Source organism: Paramisgurnus dabryanus, chromosome 18, assembly GCF_030506205.2.
Source record: "Paramisgurnus dabryanus chromosome 18, PD_genome_1.1, whole genome shotgun sequence".
In the NCBI taxonomy this organism is placed as follows: Eukaryota; Metazoa; Chordata; class Actinopteri; order Cypriniformes; family Cobitidae; genus Paramisgurnus; species Paramisgurnus dabryanus.
The window spans coordinates 15,459,897-15,478,420 of NC_133354.1; the positions used below are offsets into that span (position 1 = coordinate 15,459,897).

The 18,524-nt window shown below is 36.5% G+C and overlaps 1 protein-coding gene across 2 annotated transcripts; it reads right to left on the minus strand.

Moving 5' to 3' along the window:
• Positions 1-1,445: 1,445 nt before the first annotated feature.
• dub (duboraya) lies at positions 1,446-16,280 on the minus strand. Of its 2 annotated transcripts, XM_065286925.2 has the most exons (6): positions 16,131-16,278; positions 9,188-9,274; positions 7,379-7,456; positions 5,943-6,005; positions 2,589-2,789; positions 1,446-2,039 (listed from the first exon to the last, which is right to left on the minus strand). In XM_065286925.2, the coding sequence occupies exons 1-6, from the start codon at positions 16,134-16,136 to the stop codon at positions 1,539-1,541; spliced, it is 936 nt and encodes a 311-aa protein (XP_065142997.1). In that variant the 5' UTR covers positions 16,137-16,278; the 3' UTR covers positions 1,446-1,538. The 2 variants fall into 2 exon arrangements, with proteins under 2 accessions (XP_065142997.1, XP_065142998.1); XM_065286926.1 differs by lacking the exon at positions 9,188-9,274 and having other exon boundaries at positions 16,131-16,280.
• Between the last annotated feature and the right edge of the window lie 2,244 nt (positions 16,281-18,524).

An 18,524-nucleotide genomic window follows, 5' to 3' on the forward strand; every position in this document is an offset into this window, starting at 1 on the left:
CTTTAAACAAGCAAAAATATCTGCCAATAGGGTGAGAAATTTTTGCTTAAATTAAGGGTTTAAGAAAAATGAAAACTTATTTTAAGATTTTTTCTCAACCCATTGGCAGATATTTTTGCTTGTTTTAAACAAAATTCACTTAAATTGTATATTTTTTGTCTATAAACTAAACTTATTTTCTTAGGTCATTTTGCTCATCAAGAAAAAGCATCTTAATTTAAATTTTTTTTAGATATTTCGACTGAAAACAAGACAAAAATATTAAGTAAGAAAGTCATTTTTGCAGTGTGGGTGTGCATTATTTTCAAATAATTCAAAGGACTGGAGTCAATTATTCTTATATATCACGGTTACCAAAAACATTGCTCCGGTGCCTATTTTTAAGACATTTGACAAGTTAGGTGTGCGGTTTAGATAAAAATAATCAACACCCATGGAACAGCCAATCAAAATAAAGCATTCATGGTACAAAGTGTTATATAGCAATTATATAATACCATAAGTGATTATATGGTTCACATGCTGGTTCATTGAACCACTTTTAATGATATTAATATTATGATATTATAGCACAATAGCACTACACAGTGATTCTGAAGCACTATAATAATTTTAAATCTTAATATTGGTTTTCAACAAGAAAACTACAGTATTATTCAATTGATTCAGGTGAATTATTATGTATTTTGAAAAAAAAAAATCATATTTCATTTACAATTTTAAAAATCACATTTATTCATGAAAAGGAATATCATGAACAACACAAACATAAAAAATGTCTTTTAGTATGTACTTATTTTTTTAGACATGAAGTATATCAATAATCAAACATCAATCTGTAAAACACGACATACCAGCAGCTCAAAACAGATGTGTTACTAAAATTGTAATAAAACTGTACAGGAAGGAAAAAATACTGTTATGTGCATCTGAAAGTTTCACTTGTACATTCAGACGACAAAAAAAGCGTAGATATATTACTGCAACTTAGATCATTACTTTTTGTTGTTAATGGTGAAGTAGTTATTTTCACATTTTCTCTATCCAGGTGTAACAGATAAAGTAAAATACGTAGATATGGCTCATTCTATAAAATAAGCATCTTTCCTGTCCCTCATATACATACGTGTTAAAAATAATATTTTAACAATGAATAACACGTGCCAACTTTCAATATGTGCTACTATATACATTTTTCCAAACACCTCAACATATGTCCAGTAACTGTAATGAGTATTGTATACGGCCTGTACCCAACCCAGTGTTTCTCCTTGCTGTATTAGAAAATGTGCACATGCATAATTTAAAATATATGGGGGCTATCTATTTTGTTTAGTTATTAACTCTACTTAAAGGAACTTCCAAACCAAACACTTTCTTCTTCTACAAAATGATGTATAAATCATACTTGAGGCACAATATGTGAAGTGTTGTTTTAGATATGGATATGAATGTGGCAGACATAAAACCATCTTCAGCTCCTCTATCCTGAAACTAAATCAAGTATCGGCTTTCATAAAGCACACGGTCACTTTACCCTATTGGTTTACTACTTCTTCTTTCTGTTCTGTATCTTTCTCATCTATTGTTGTATCAGGTTCAGTCTGTGGCTTTTCATGAAGTTGCGTGACTGGCTCTTCGCGTGCCTCTTCTTGCTCTTTAGACCCTGAGGGACTTTCGGCTAATTGTGGCTCATCCGCACTTTTCTCCTCTTTTACATCTTCCTCTGTCTTCTCTTCTTGTTCACCTTCATTTTTATGTTCTGCCGTTTCAGTCTCAACCTTTACCTCTGGTTTTGCATCTTCTGAGTGCTGCTTTTCAGCATCTGCTGGATTTGTATCTTGCTCTATCTGTTGTTCTGAGGAGATTGATGCGGTCTCGACACAGTCAGATGCCTTCTGCTCCTCAAACACTTCTCCCTCATGCCCGTTTGGAGTTTCGTGTTCAGGTGTGGCCACCTCTTCTCCACCTTCTTCTGCGCTGGATTTCCTGTGTTTGCGAGACGGCGGGCGACGCTTCATGGAAAGTCGAGCTCTTCCCTGGAAAAGTTAAATACAAAGAGAACTTAAAATTGTGTCATTATGTACACAGCTTTACTGTAATGTCTACACGTATTGTACTGAATGAAGTCACTTTAAAGCTTTGTTAATAACTATCTACTTTCATTGCATGGAAAAATAATTTAAACCTAAATAATACATGATTCAACATGACATAAAGTTGAGTAAATGATGCTAAAATGTTCATTTTGGGGTGAGCTACTTCTTTCAGTGACTTAAAGGGACACTCCACTTTTTTCTCAACTTTTAATTTTCCGTCTGTCTTAGTTCACGATGTAACTACAGAAGAGTCAAGTTTTAAACAGGAAAAATATCAAAACTCTTTGATTATTTTTTAGCGCAATGCTAATGGTTTAATCAGATTCAATGGATTATGCTAAGCTATGCTAAAAGTGCTACCGCCAGACCTGGAGATCAGCTGAATGGATTCCAAAACAATAAAAATCAAATGTTTAACTCTAGGGGAGCTGGAAAATTCATCTAAATTCAGTTCATCCAAATGAGCAATGACAGATGAGGGCCACAAACCTTGATGATACTTTTGAGAGGTCCTCCCTCAGCGGGTTCCTCAAAGCTGGTAGGGGTTTCCTCTTGTTTCGGTGTGATAATTACAGGAGGACTGGAGGGGCTGCCAGGGGAGCCATAGGGGAAGGGCGCCACAGGTAACTTCATCGCCCCTGGGCTCTTTGGGAAGGTAGGTGGTCCCGTTGGAGAAAGTGCAAGGTTGGCCTGTGTGAAATGGGACAGAAAACCATTCGTAACATGGCTAGACTAAAGCAAAACTAACCTCTGTCCACTAGAGGGAAGTGTTGCTGTATGAGGAAAATGAAAGTTTAGTGGGTGGTTTCCCAGACAGAGGTTGCTTAACCTCCTAAGAACCGAGTTTTGGTGTATTTTTTTTTTCAGATTTCTTCCAGCTATTTTGAGGTTAGGAAAAACCAATAAATAAAATAACCAAATATTTTTCTAAGAACCGTGTATTTGTCCATGTTTGTGTATAACAGGTTCCAGTACACAGAATTAAGTACTATGGTGCAAATATCAAAACAATTGGATTTCCACATATGTGGACATCCAGGTCTTAAGAGGTTAAATCAGGACTAGGCCTTAGTTTAATTAGGAAATAAAACTAGTTTTAACAAACATGCCTAACTAAAAACAGGCAAAACAAAGAGCACTGATGTATTTTAAGATATGTCAGTGCAAGTTGTTTTTAGTTTGAACAGCTTACATTTATTTTAGTCTAGGAGTAGTCTAAACCCTGTACAGGAAACCACCCCTAGGTCATTTTCTACATTTGATAAAATTGCTGCTGGCTTAATTTTTTAAATATTATCATATTGACTGTACAGGTTATTATAGTTAACTAAATCTTAGTATATATATATATATATATATATATATATATATCAGTGGCGAACCGTGGGTACTTCAGCTGGGCCTTCAAAATATGCAATGAAGTGCAAATGCCTCTCCATCCATAATACTAGGCTATTCGTATTTCGTTAAATCATACAGTGAATGTGTAAAAATTCTGATCACGCAAAGTTGAATTACAGAATGGGCATTGTCTGCCTTTAAATGCAGTTTTAAAGTTTAAAATTACTTTAATCTAACTGATAAACACAAATACAGATTCTGCTGCTCTGTAATGACAGGGGCTCTGTAAATTTGCATTTAACCATCTTAAATTATGTTCTTTAATTTATTTTTTGGAAATATATATATACCTTGTTAATCTTTTTCATAAGGGGAAATATAGCACCCTGCGTTCTCAGTGCACCTCCTTGTGGCTTATAACTGTTGTCATAAGATATCCAGGGCTCACAAAATCTCTAGCCCGAGCCCCGAGGCTATTACGAATTCTTGTCGGGCTACCAAAATGTATCTCCGCCCTGCCCATCGGGTATAGCGAGGTAAAAAATATTTGAATGTTTTCGCATTCTCTCAGATTTAGTTAGGAAATTATATTGTATGTAATTCGGCGTCGTCTGTCAGTCATTACTATCCTCACGTAACAAGTGAAACTGTCAGGAAGTAAAAGTATAATTAAACCCATTATTTTTCTCGTGTTCGCGTCATATGCACAGGCTCCTCTGCACGCGCTTCTCCCAGCTGTGCTCTTCACGCGCTTAAGTAATTTCGTTTTTACCTCATCCCTATCAAAATAGCTACAACGTCAATCACGTTTTCCGCCATTTACCTCAACCACTCTCACCGCAGAGATTCGGGCCATTAGACTGTATTAATATTAACGGTCTATGATCTTCGTCTTTGGTGTTTTACGGCAGCTCGCATCCAGTTTGTTGCATAGTGATGAGCGAGTCACCCGAAACTCGGATCATTTAACCCGATCCCTAAAATGACTCGAGAACCATGAGTCCTTAGTGACCATTAACCCGAGTCAGTTGAGTCCTCTCAGATTTTGCATTAAAAATGAGAAATTGTATCAAACACAAAGCTCTTCAAATGTTTACAACAGAATTACAACAAATAACTCTACATAAGCTGCCATAGGTTCTATAACTTGCAACAACGAGTTAATTTACATCACCAAATGTCGACTGGGGGTACCGAGTGAACCAAAAGCTGCTATTCCGGATCATTATTTCTTGCAGCTCCGAGTCCGAGTACAAAGGGATGCGTGCGTGCGACAATGAGTTGGTCGGCGGCTCGGGGATTCACACAGAGAGTGACTCAACTCATAGAGCTTGAATCCTGGGCTAGGAGAAACAAGCCTTGCTCGTTAACCCACTGACTCATGTAGGCTAATCTGTTGAAATATTTGACTGGCACAATGTTTTGGGTAGAAGCTGCAAATGTTTAACATTTTTAAATACGAGGACTGCTGCAGCAGTGCTGCTGGAAAGATCCGCCACCGACGGACGTACACGGCTCCTCTTGTTGACTGAGTCACTCAGAGTGACGTGAGTGGTTCACTCACAGGACCCGTGCAGGACCGGGCGAGCGGTTCTGTCTGGGACTCACTCACAAGATTAACCGAAGCCTATCGTGGATCTTTTAAGTCAATCTGAAACAGGACACGTTCCTCTCACGTCCAAGTCAACCAAGCCTGACATCTTCTAAATGTGGTGTTGATATATTTGTCGTTATGAAATAAAACTAAACACACCAAACTTTTACAATTATGTTATTGATAATGTTACCACGGGCATGCATGTTTTTTACGAGTTCCTCAGGTCACATAAGCCCTTTTTTGTGAGCAGAGGAGTCATAAACTCGTAGCTGCATGCGTGATCCGAGTTGCTTGGTTGGCATTAGTATGACTTAGCGATTGGAATTGGGAGATTTTGACCAAGTGACTCAAGTGACTCGAGTGACTCGCACAACCCGGATCATATTAGTGAGTGACTCAGAATAACCCGAATCCTTAAAAAGATCCGGGTTGACCATCACTATTTGCATGCTTAGGACTTCATGAAGGCTTACAATGTATTGTTTTTTGCCCGCCCACTTGAAATCAAAACGTGATTGGTCGATTCGCCCGTCACTCTCTACACCAAAACACATAGCTTGGCCTTCCCTGGGATTCATGAAGTCCTAACCAATGAATGAGCCAGATAACCGGGCCTTAATAGAGACAGACGATTCTGATTGGATTAGATGTTTTCATGACATGAACCTGACAGTAAACTTAACGTTAGAACATAGATGAGAGAAAATATATTACATGTATTGTATTAAATTGAATTAAATAGAAATTTAAAAATGTAAAAACATATTTTTATTGAATATTATTTATTTGTATTATTATAATAAAAAATCTTTTTATTAATTTTTTTAGGCCTTCTCTGAAGGCGTAGAAGGCCCTGAAGGTTCCCCACTGATATATATATATATATATATATATATTCATTGTACCTGCAGTTTTTCAATAAGGGCAGAGTTCCTGTTTTTCCTGGGTGATGCTGGTCCTGCTTCTTTCTGAATGGATGAAAAAGTAAATACCACATCAATTATGTTAATACGATCAGCTTTTTAAGAATAAAGTGAATGGGTTAATAGGGCATGGGTTAGGATTCAATTTAAAGGCAACATATCATGACTTTTTTCATGTTTAAGTGCTATAATTGGGTCCCCAGTGCTTGTATCAACCTAGAAAATGTGAAAAAGAACAACCAACTTAGTTTTGGTAAACCATTCTCTGCAAGCATGTGAAAAAATAGATCATTGAAATTAGGCTTGGGTAAAAAATGGGTAAATACCGCCCCTTAATCTGCACTATCCAACCACAGCACTGCCATTTACTGCACAGATCAACTCATTTGCATATAAGAAATGACACACCCAAAACGGCACATTTTTCTCACACCTACAAAGTGGAAATGTAACTTTGAACATGCTGTAATAAATTATCTATATGAGATTTTGAACTAGGGGATACCAAAGATTTATTTTACATTTTTAAAAAGTTTTGTGAAATGTCTCCTTTAAAATCTTTTAAAGCACTGCACTTACATAGAACAGTTTATAATGTCTAAGGGACCGATCACACAGGATGTGTTTATGGCAGTGGCAGGTGCCATTTTTGAACGATTTTCTATGGGCAGTGAGCGTCATGCGCGCTGTTTATCTGTGCCAAATGGCTCACGTTTCGGCCGCCTCCTGCGCCATGTGTTTAGGGGCGGATCATACCAAACACGTTTTAAATGCTTGGAAACGTAAGGCGGACCGCACTGCCCTTTTTGGTCACTTTAAAAAAAGAGCAGTGCATTGTGTTTTTATTTAGCTAGGCAACCACAGAGGTAGCTGTCCTGTCAATCAAGTATTGAAGCATGAGCGCTCTTTTGCTGTTAGCTGTCATATTAGCACCAAACACGTTTCAAATATTCGGAAACGCAAGGTGCGCCGCACCACATTTTTTTGTCACTAAAAAGTACCAGAGCGCCCCCTAACAGGATGATCACGAAATGCATTTTAAAGCTTGTAAGCCCAAGTTTTTTTATGTTGCTAGGCAACCACAGAGGCAGCTGTCCTATCAATCAAATAATAAAGCGTGAGGACTCTTTTGTTGTTAATTGTCATTCGCAGAAACTTTAAGGGTGTTGACCTTGATCGAGGTGCACAAAAATGCAGGAGACAGTGAGGGAGTGCAGTCTCTGGTTTTTCAAAGCAACTGTAAACTTAACACAACGAAAGGCCCGCCTCTCCCCTCATTTCAACTGAACAATGGAAAAAACGCAAATGACGTTCACGCTTTTCAAACACAGAGATAAACAATGCTCACTAGACATAGAAAACCATTCAAAAAAAAGGTTCCTGCCACTTGTGTTTATTTTTGAAGTTGCACCTCTCACCTCATCCGGGCCTTGACTTGCATCATTAGCAGCAGATAACTGCAGGGTTCGGGGAGGTCTCCTCCTCACTGGCTTGTTCTGGAACATATAATTAAAATCTCTAGACTCATGTTTAAGCATGCATAGCCACTATATAGTCCTATAAACATCAAGAAAACATTGTGGTGTGGAAAAAAGAAATAACACAATCATAGCTGATTTTATAGAGTTGCAGGACTCCTTATTTATTAAAAAGAAATCCATAAAAACAATCTAAGCTTCTTAAGAAACATCTAAAGAAACATGACTAGACTTATGACATCACTTACATATATCATACTTTTTCTTTTTTCTAATGAGGAAGCATTTGACAATGAGAAAGTGACCAACAGGCCCCAGAAAGAGGAAAAACAAAAAGGAAATGATAACAGGAAGGAAGGAAGGAAGGTAAGGTTAAAAGCGTTTCCTATTCATCACCTGCAGACAATACTGTGCAATGGGCCAACTATACAATAAAACACATAATAAAATAATAATGTCACATATTTAGTGTGAGCCCCACTCATACTTGAGGAATAGCAGGAATGTGCAGACTCTCAAACCTAAATGAAACGAAAACCTAATTCTTATTCAAATCTAATGACTTCAGTCTCCTCAAAAGAGTTCAAGATGTGCTTAATGCCACCTACATATTTCCTGTATTTTCTGTTTGTAGCTTAACAAAGAGATGGTGACCTAAAACATTTGCATAATAATGTACACAGACGGCCATTTGTGCAATACACACAACATTGCTCGTATTAATATCTGTGCTCCTTTGGTGTCCGTTACGGAAGAGAGCAGCGAGCCAAGTAGCTTTCTGAGAACCTGACCGTCTGTGTACAGTGCACCATCAGCTTATCATTAATGCCTTCAGGAAATACAACACAAGTCGCTGAGTCACAATGGAAAAATCTGAGTGGCAAGAAACAAAAAATACAATGCATTATGAGATTTTGCTTCCTTGTTTCAGGTGTTGGGGATAAAGTATAGCGCTAACTTGGAAAAACCTTTTCAATCTTTTTCCATTTTCCAGGTAAACCACTCATGAGATTTGGTTTCCTTGGCTGAAGAGTAGAGAATAAAGTACAGAGTTTGTCTTTTATTCATAGGGTCTCAGGTTTTACACTTTTAAACACATTTTTTGGCACATAGCCACTCATGCCGTCCTACAATATTACATTACATTATGGAATTTAGCAGATGCGTTTATACAAAGCGACTTACACAAGTGAGAGAAATAAATGAAGCAATTCATCTTAAAAATGCATAAGGCATAGTCGCAGTCACTGGTTTAAATCCACCTTTTGCTGACCTAACTTCATTTTCCTATCACATATCACATCAAAAAGGCATTTATTTTCAATAAATATAAAATGTTTGAAAAGTGGAAATAAAGTGTATGACAAGTGTTTGTTAAGCATAAAGGGGTCGGTGTGGGGGATATACTCCCAATAATGCACCATTTATTTAATTATTATTATTTTATAAAATATAATCATTTACACTTGCATAAAGAGTATCGCTAAAAAATGCTATATTTTTACATAGTGTTAATATATAACACTACATGCACTTCGTGTAAATAGCTGCTGCCTATTTTTTTCTCCACTTTTGTTAAAATGCACATTGTAAATAAAAGGAAGATGAAAAAAATAAGCAAAAAGGAAGCAAAGAATGCAAATTGGTCTGCTTGTATAAGAAGATGTTAGCCATGGCACAGAAAACGAGAAGCTGAAGTGTAGAGACAGTTTGAGGCCGATCATATACTCAGATTATCTGAAACCTCACCACTTCAGCATCTGTCGTATGGGGAATTTGACAACTGAATTTTCCTGCTAGTTCAGCCACAGATCGCTTTTTAACAACCGTATGGTCCTGAAATACAAAAAATGTTAATGTATTAATGAGAAAGTCCACTTTTGTTTATGGATTCTTTATCTTGTACAGGCCATTGAAAACATTTTATTTACTTTGTTAAGTGTGTATTATTATAAGAAGGGTTCAAACTTGTTTCCTTTAAAAAACCTAAACTGAATATTGTCCTTTGACCGTTTGATTTCTAATTACAAGCCTTAATGTTTTGTAATGCTGATTTTCACAGATAAGACTGAAAAAAATAGTTTTCCTCCACAGGAAACCATGTGAGTGGTGAACAAGATGAAAATGAGCCGTTTCAAAAGAAAGCATTGAGAAAGGGTATCATGCAGCTATATCCTCAGGGGGACACAGACTCAGCTGGTTATGACTTCAGACTCTCCGTCCTGCTGTTATCAACTTTGTCTCAGGCCCTTCCATCCACAGGCGTCCATCTATGACCATTAGCTCTTGAGCTATCAGTAGAGGGTAACCAGTACAGCCTTCCTGTGGCTGATAGCAAATTCTAATATTGTAAAAGTTCGCTAATGTCTTCAGGCACAACTGTTTGTTTCCAGAATGCTCTGCTTCAGGAAGACATTCTCTGGAACGCACCGCATGTCATGTTAATGTTCCTGTATAGCTTAGTTGATGAAACATGGTGCTAGTGTTGCCAAGGCCATGGGGTTTTTTCAGGGAAGTGGTTACTGAAAGCATGCACACTGTAAATAAAGATTTGGTTCAATTACCTGGTTACATTAAAAAATCTTGTTAATTCAACTTAAATATATTAGTTAACTAAAAAAAGTCTGTGTTGAATAAACTTTCAAGGCCACCAGGTAACTTTTTTTACAGCACATAAAAAATGATAGAGCAACTTTGACTGAGTAAAGGTATGAACAGGACAACTAAAGGAAGGGTTGAGCAAGAACCAAGCTTTACCAAATAAGGCACTTGATTAAAAAATAAAGGCTCTATTATTTGTTTTCTCCATGTTTTTTCTGTCTGCGTCTTTTGGCTTTGAATGTATCTGCTGCCCATGTGTTCCAGTCCCACTCCATTCAGTTCTCTTTAAGATAAAAGCATTCCCTCATGACATCATTCACTTTATTTAGTGTTCCCAAGACGGAAACAAAAAAACTTGTTCTGTGATTAAATCTCATTTTGTTGTTATTTTTAACAAAGACATTTCAGACTCACTGATGCAGAAGTGCATCCCTCATACATACAGTACATACACAGTATTTTGTTACATAGAGAATTATTACATGGCACTGTGCAATGCTTGATCCTGATTGGCCAGTGGCGACATTCTGAGGTATGTTAACCTGAATCACCTGATAATGATAACACAGCCTCATGCGGATACCCGAAATCATCTTAAAATGTGATGTAATGTTCAATATAAATATGCAGAATTAAAAATGTATATGAGATTTTATTTACAAATGATTAAATGCAAGTTTGTCTTGACCACACTGTCTGGATTCATTCATTAACATGAAAGACATCCACATCATGCAGTTATGTTTGTATTGGTCTGCTAACCACACAATAACACAAAAAAAGATCTGTAATGTCACTCTACAAGAAATAAGATTAAAAGAAATGATTTTGTCTCAAAAAAATCGACTATGCTAACCGCCAAAAACAGCATTGCAAGACGATGGGACTTCTTCCAAAGATTAAACTTTTCCCAGAGTGGTGCTCTCAAGACTAAAATCCAACATAAGAGAATGATTTTTAACTACAGCAACTAAGAAAACAGATATTTCCCTCTTAGACATGTTAATGTTCAACCAAACCTTAAAGATCCAAAGATACCCAGCAAACAATAGTCATCATTTCACCATATAGTCCGGCTAAAAGTAACTCAATTTGGTAACGTGTCATTTTTTGGCAAAATAACTTGTGAGATGTATGATATTCCATCATGTAAGGAAAGTCAATAGTGATCACGGGTGTTTAATTTCATTTATTTATTTTTGGGCTATGGTTGGACGCCTGGGCTGTGTTTGGAAAGCTATTAGTCGTGTTTTAAATGCAAAATTGCTTGCTAGGTAAACACATTCTGCCGTGTATGTCTACTCCATGGTATTTTACTGAATATTTTAGCTAAATCCATTTTTAAAGGTTCAAAACATGTGCCATGTATCTTAGTCAGTGATAGCATGTTAATTATAAAGTGCTGCACTCATTACTGGCAGCTTTCTCTCCGGAGACCCAGTGGGTGTTGATTTTACTGCACATATGTTTGTCTGGAAGTGTGTGTGTATGGGCAAAAGACGTTGTGTGTGTGCGCTCTACAGTTATGGCTTTGCACACATTTAACAAAACCTGCAGAGTTAAGCCCTGAAGATGACATCACCGTTGCAAACGTCACTAATAATGGTCTCTCCAATAAACACGGCAACCTCCGCAAGTGCGGTGAACAAAAAATACATTAACTCGTTCCAAAGACACAGAACAAGTAAACAACACAACAAACTGCGTATACATAATCAATTCAGCATGGGCCTTTCGTCATCTCCGAAACAGCCATGCTTATGGAGACAACATGCAAACTTTAAACGGATTTAGAAAAAGAATTTACATTAGACCAAAACAAAACTCAATTTAAGAAGTCCACCACATGCCACTGATGGTGACCCAGACTCTAAAAATGCCTGGGTTGTTTTTACCTCAAATGCTGGGTTATTATAACTAGGGATGCACCAATAGGATTTTTTGGGCCGATACGGATTTAAACAGACAACTTCTGGCTGATACCGGTATTAAACACTTGTATAACAATCGGTATTGGCCTTTCTCGTGCTATTGCCGATGGTTTCAAATTCATCAAAAATCGGCCGATAAATATCGGTGGCCGATACATCGGTGCATTACTAATTATAACCCATGGTTGGGTGATTCTCACGAAATACAGATTTAGAAGGTGTCCAAGCATCAAAATTTTTAAAAAGCATTTGAAGCCAATTTATTTTTTTGCACATATAAGATTAAGGTCTGAACTTACTATAACCATTATTTTTAGAGGATTTAAAAAATATTTCCTATAGAATTATTTACATTTTTAGATTATCATTATCAAAAATGATCATTACCGCAACATGATATTACATTAAATATATGCATTTACAAACTCATGTTTCGGTAATGAGAACTAAAAAGTTGCCTAGGTACTATGACAAACAAAATTTTAACTTTTATCTGGAGAGAAAAATAAGAACTGCTTACCTGGTAGCCATCTTGAGTGTACCATTTTTTTGAAAATGTTAGTTCCTTGAGGGCTTAAACAATGATTGAAAATTGTTGCGGAGGATGAGAAAATTGATATTCCTTATTATTGTCTCTACATTTACCAATGATCACCAAACACCACATGTTTTTTACTGTAAATGTTTATGGTATAACATGCACTGGAGCATTTTTTTAAATATTTTTTTATTATAAATATTTCCATGTCAAACAACCCAAATCCTGTCATGGACACGTTGCGGTAATGAAAGAAAAAACAACAAATTGGTTTGAAATATCGGTCATTTGAAATATCATGTGCAAAATAGTACACAAAGAGAAGTTTGTTACTGTATGCTTTTTATTTTGATACTCTTACTTTGCATATACTTGTTTTTATCAAAATGTTTCATGACACCTCATAAGTCTAATTTCGCGCAAATCACCTGGTTGCATAACAACAACCCAACATAGGGTCATTTTTAACTCACCATTTGTTCTGTTCAATATTAACTCATTACGGGTTAAAAATAACCCAGCAGTTTTTAAAGCGCATGCTGCCTGAAAACCGAATCTTATTTGCAACCCACAAAGAATCCCTTTGTATGTCAAATACTTGAGGATTGAGGGACATGAGGAAGTCCCCCACGATTCAATTTACACTAAAACATGTTTCATGAGGGAAGCGAGTGCATTGAAGGCATGACAGCCCAAGTACATGTTGTACTCTTAGCTTTCCAACCACCTTGTAAGTATACAAAGTTGAAACAGTTGCGCAATGTGTTGGCATCAGCATTTTTAAACTTGCCACCATTTACATCACAAACTTGGGTGTCAACCACCATTGCTTAATGAAAGCAACAAAATCGTGATCCTTAGAAGTGGCAAAAACTATGACTTCATGTTCTGTCCTGGCATATTCGTAGTGAACAGTGTGCTTGGAAAGTCAAGCCTTCGCTGAACACCCTAGTGTGAGTCAGAGTAATGAAGGACTCCACCTCGCAAGTTTAATACTCCAGGAATTTCTAAATCAATTGCAATGTCTACACACACAGACTTTTGCTTCCACTGAAAAGACAACCTGCTTACACTTGTTGCTTATCTGATTTCTTCAAGCTCTTTTGAGGGAGAACGTATATTATTTTACACCAGCATGAAATAACCAACCAACACTTTTATGGAAAAGACAACTGCACATCTCATCTCTGAAGTCACATCTCTGAATTCTGAAGGGCGGCTTGAAAGTTCACACCCATGTGCTCGTACAGTTCTTCATTTTCCTCAGAAAGTCTATTGGTTAATGTCTGTTAATGTGCTGAAGATGTTGCAATATCATCTCCCTTCTCCAGATCTGTCATTTACGGACACACTTTGTAGTTGCATACAGTTTAGAGAAAGAGGGCCATCGCCCTAACAGCTGCCGAGGTGGTACTGACACTGACCCGCATGTTCGCATAGCTGAAATTCAAGAGATAATGAACATAAATATCCAGGACTTAGTCCATGCAGGCCAGATCTCTCGAATAAGTCCTGACACAAAGCTTTAAACAAGACATGCATTCAGTCTAGTGTTTACAGCATTTATAGCTGTAGAGTAACATTCTTCAATGGCAGAAATTAAATCATGTTTAAATGTGGCTCTGCTTTGTGTTAAGTGAATATGTATGTGGAAAGGGGCCAACTAACCTACCTTAAAGGGACACTCCACTTTTTTTGATAATATAAAAAATGTCCAGCTCCCCTAGAGTTAAACACTTGATTTTTACCGTTTTGGAATCCATTCAGCTGATCTCCGGGTCTGGCGGTACCACTTTTAGCATAGCTTAGCACAATCCATTGAATCTGATTAGACCATTAGCATCGTAGAGTTTCGCTATTTTTTCCTATTTAACACTTGATTCTTCTGTATTTACACCGTGAACTAAGTCAGACAGAAAATTAAAAGTTGAGATTTTCTAGGCAGATATGGCTAGGAACTATACTCTCATTGTGGCGTAATAATCAAAATAACGCACTTTGCTGCTGTAACATGGCTGCAGCAGGCGTAGTGATATTACGCACTGCCCGAAAATAGTTCCCTGCCATTGAAAGTTACTAAGGGGACTATTTCGGCTGCTGCATAATATCATCATATAAATATTACATCAGAATGAGAGGATAGTTACGATGTAACTACAGAAGAGTCAAGTTTTAAATAGGAAAAAAATCTAAACTTATTTTTTTGCGCGATGCTAATGGTCTAATCAGATTCAATGGATTGTGCTAACTGAATGGATTCCAAAAGGGTAAAAATCAAATGTTTAACTCTGGGAGCTGGAAAATTTGTATATTTTCAAAAAAAGTGGAATGTCCCTTTGATAATGCAAACGCTGACTATAACAGTGTAATAAGAATAGCTCAAATGTTTCGAAGCCTATTTATATATAGATGTGGCCAACTTAAATTTGTACGTTTAAACACAATGAACTAAACAAAACAAAACAAAACAAAAAAGGTGTTTTCCCAAACACAACCGCAAGCATGTTCTGTTGTTTTGTATGTCGTGCAGCACATTTTACATTTACTTCTCTTAAAGCTTGAACTGCAGCAAACAGAATAGCTTAACTTTAATTATATCGATTAACAACACATTGTGCACTCCAAAATTACAAATATCCAACATGGCAAAGCAAAAATTATAGAATACTGTATGTCGATGAGTATCTGTATTTATTTCCACATACATTGAACATCAGATCAATCAGACTAACAAACATCCGCAAACACACTCACGTGGGTCCATCATCCCGCCATTTTAATCTGTCATACGGATGAGGTTACACCACTTCCTGTGTCAGTTAGACTGTTGCAATGCCAGCCATACTTTATTATAACTTAAGACATGCAGGGAACGCAGTGTCAGTGCAAACTGTATTCATTGCTCCTGGGTGGTTAGAAATGGGATCCAAACATAATTCATTGGCACAGCACAACAATGCAATCTGTACTGAGGACGAAAGCTCGTTCTGCAAACGTAATGTGACATAAATGATGATCAGTAGAGGTTAACTGGTGAGAAGTGACAGGTGTTTTTTTGAGTCACAGCTATAGTTTACTCATCGCTGAATCTACTGGTTCAAAACTCTCACATTTGGCACAGTCACATCACTGCATAAGATGTGAATGGTTATTAACACATACTTAATAAAGAGTATTGATTATTCTGTAGTAGAAACTTTATACGGTATCAAAAAAGTTTCTTGCATTTATCTATCTTCAATGCATACCTGTTTATTTTCAGCACAGATGTATTTATATATGTTGAATATAAGGACAGACTATTGCATAGTGCATTTACATTTGATATATAGGCTATGTGAGATTTATTTTTAAACAGGCATTAGTTATCCAACTCATGGATGGTTCAAAATAAATCTCACATTTACAAAATGATGATTTACTTTTTATTAACATAACGGCACACTCCCAACTATTACTGCTACACTATTACTGCAGCAGTAATAGTTTTTTTTGTTTACAGTGTTCAAGCAATGTGTGATTAAGAGAATAGGAAATGAATTTGCATATATGTTCAAATAAAACAAAAAACAGCAACAACAATAACAAACAGTTTTAACAATGCAGGAAACTGCCTTCATACCTCCATCTTCCAGCGCTGCTCGCGTGTCGTCAACTTTATGTTGCTGTTTTGTGACACTTGATGAAGACACGCGCACTCTCCTCACATGAACGCGATGTGTGCGCGCTTTCTTTCTTCGTCTCTCTCTCTCTCTTTTCTCTCAGGGAGGGTGGTCGGCGTTTATATTTAGGTTTGACTCTTACAACATTTCCACGGCCAGGATTGTGACATGACACGCGCTGCTGAAACGGTCACAGAGAACTGGAATGTAGTTTAATATAAGCCTATAAATAATACAAAAATATGCAACATAAAAATAATACAAAAGCAAATATTTAATACTGGTTATTTAATGGTAAGATAATAGGCTAATAATGAAAAATTACACTTTAAAATAAAATTATTCCTTTCATTCACATGATTGGGTAAAATATGGACAAACCTAACTGCTGTGCTTAAATTAATTGGGACCGTATTTCTCCCAACCATGAGTTAAAATATCCCAATTTTTTTTATTTTTTTAACATTATTAATATATAGTTTTGGGGGGTAAAATAAAGAGAAGATTGTTTTTTATTGCACCTTTATTTAGGCAATTTTCAACAATACATCCTCCAACCATAAACCCTGTTATTTATAAATGCAGTAACAAGCAAAATGACTGAACAAAAACAACAAAACATAAAACAGTAACACCTATTTCGTTAACATACACATTAAATAACATTTAACTGTCAGAACTGTTCAGCATTTGGAGCATCACATTAAGCACGCTGGGAAAAACCCTGGTTTGACACAATAACACAATATAAATAATTTTCATTCGCCACAATTTTAAAAGACAAGCTTAAAGGAACGTGCCTGTATTATTATATCAACAGTTGTAATCACAAACCTTTAAAAGCAACCACAATTTGGGTTGTATTTCAAAACCTATCGTGAGCTGACTACCTAGACAGCATATATGGCGTATTCTCAGTCAGCTAAACGCATACAGTTGTGCTGACGTTTTCTCCATAGCAAATAAACATTTTGTGCAATATAAAGGTTCTGTGTTGAGGACCAAAGTTTTTTATGGAACCACACAACTAAACAAAGAACCCATTAAGAGTCTAGGCAGCTCTGAAAACTTAAAGACACAACCATGTGTAATGATGATTTATATGTTAACTTTCTTATGCATTTCGGTTAAGATGTGCTATAAGGGGAGGGACTTTGGTAAAGGCACTTCCATTTATGGATTAAACGAAAGAGGAAGCAGTATTGTTTTGACAATCAGAGCAATCTTTTGATGTACAAACAAAACATAATTGCTCTGGAAACGGTGACGTCAGTAGTTTTATATCTTCTATTGGTAAGAATAGAAAATAGAAGCAGAATAGAAAGAATTGTGCAAATGCTGTAGATTCTAATGCACTGACTGTCATGATGATATTGAATGCAGTGTACCAAAACAAAGCAAATGAAAATCATAAATTAACCATAAATGACTAAATTAAACATATCTTTGCATATTATATATTGATTATTATTGGCAAAACGGTGGATTGACTACAGTACCCATTTAACCATGATTATTTTTTGTTTCATGGGTAATGAAGGAGGTGCAGATGTAAAATAAAGATATAAACTGATGTTTAACGTCATTACACGCTCCACGACACACGTGAAAACTTCCTCTTGTGAACAACATAATAACAACAAATATATTTAGCATACACCTTTGAAAAATGCCTAAGAGTCTTTGCACATGTATGTACCCAGACGTAGTTTAATGTGCTGATAGGCTAGACCAGGGGTTCTCAAAGTTTACATTCAAAGGTCCAAATATGAATTCTTATCTTTTTCATTGGTCCGGAAAAACTTTATGTAAATCATTTGTTTATATAACAAATCAACACAAATAGTTTGGGAAAAATTAGTGTATTTTGCATTTAAAGTAAAAAAAATTTTTTAAACATAAACACAAGAATAATGCCAAAAGTAACCAGGTGAAAAATACAGAGCAACCTAATTACATAAAAAATGTGTGGTTGGTATGCAGAGACACTGACCAAAATTAGGGGTGCACCTATAAATTGGCTTATGATTCTTGCTATGCTTCTCAATGAATTACGGTGAAATGCCGCTACATCCAAAAGTCAGGGGGCGCTCTCGGGCAGAAACTTAACATGCGAAGAACCAGCGAAGAACCAGACACACGCAGCTCCAGGAAATTTCTTAAGGATATATTTATATTGCTGTTCTTCAAACCTTTTCAGGTATTTTCATGATAATAAAGAATATGTATAAAGATTATGTTTGACGAGTGTTGCTTTTTCAAATGCATGTTTTAAACGATTCAAACCCATACCTGTCAAGTTTTGGATTTGAAAATAAGGGACATTTTCCGGCGCCCACCGCGAACAGTCCCAC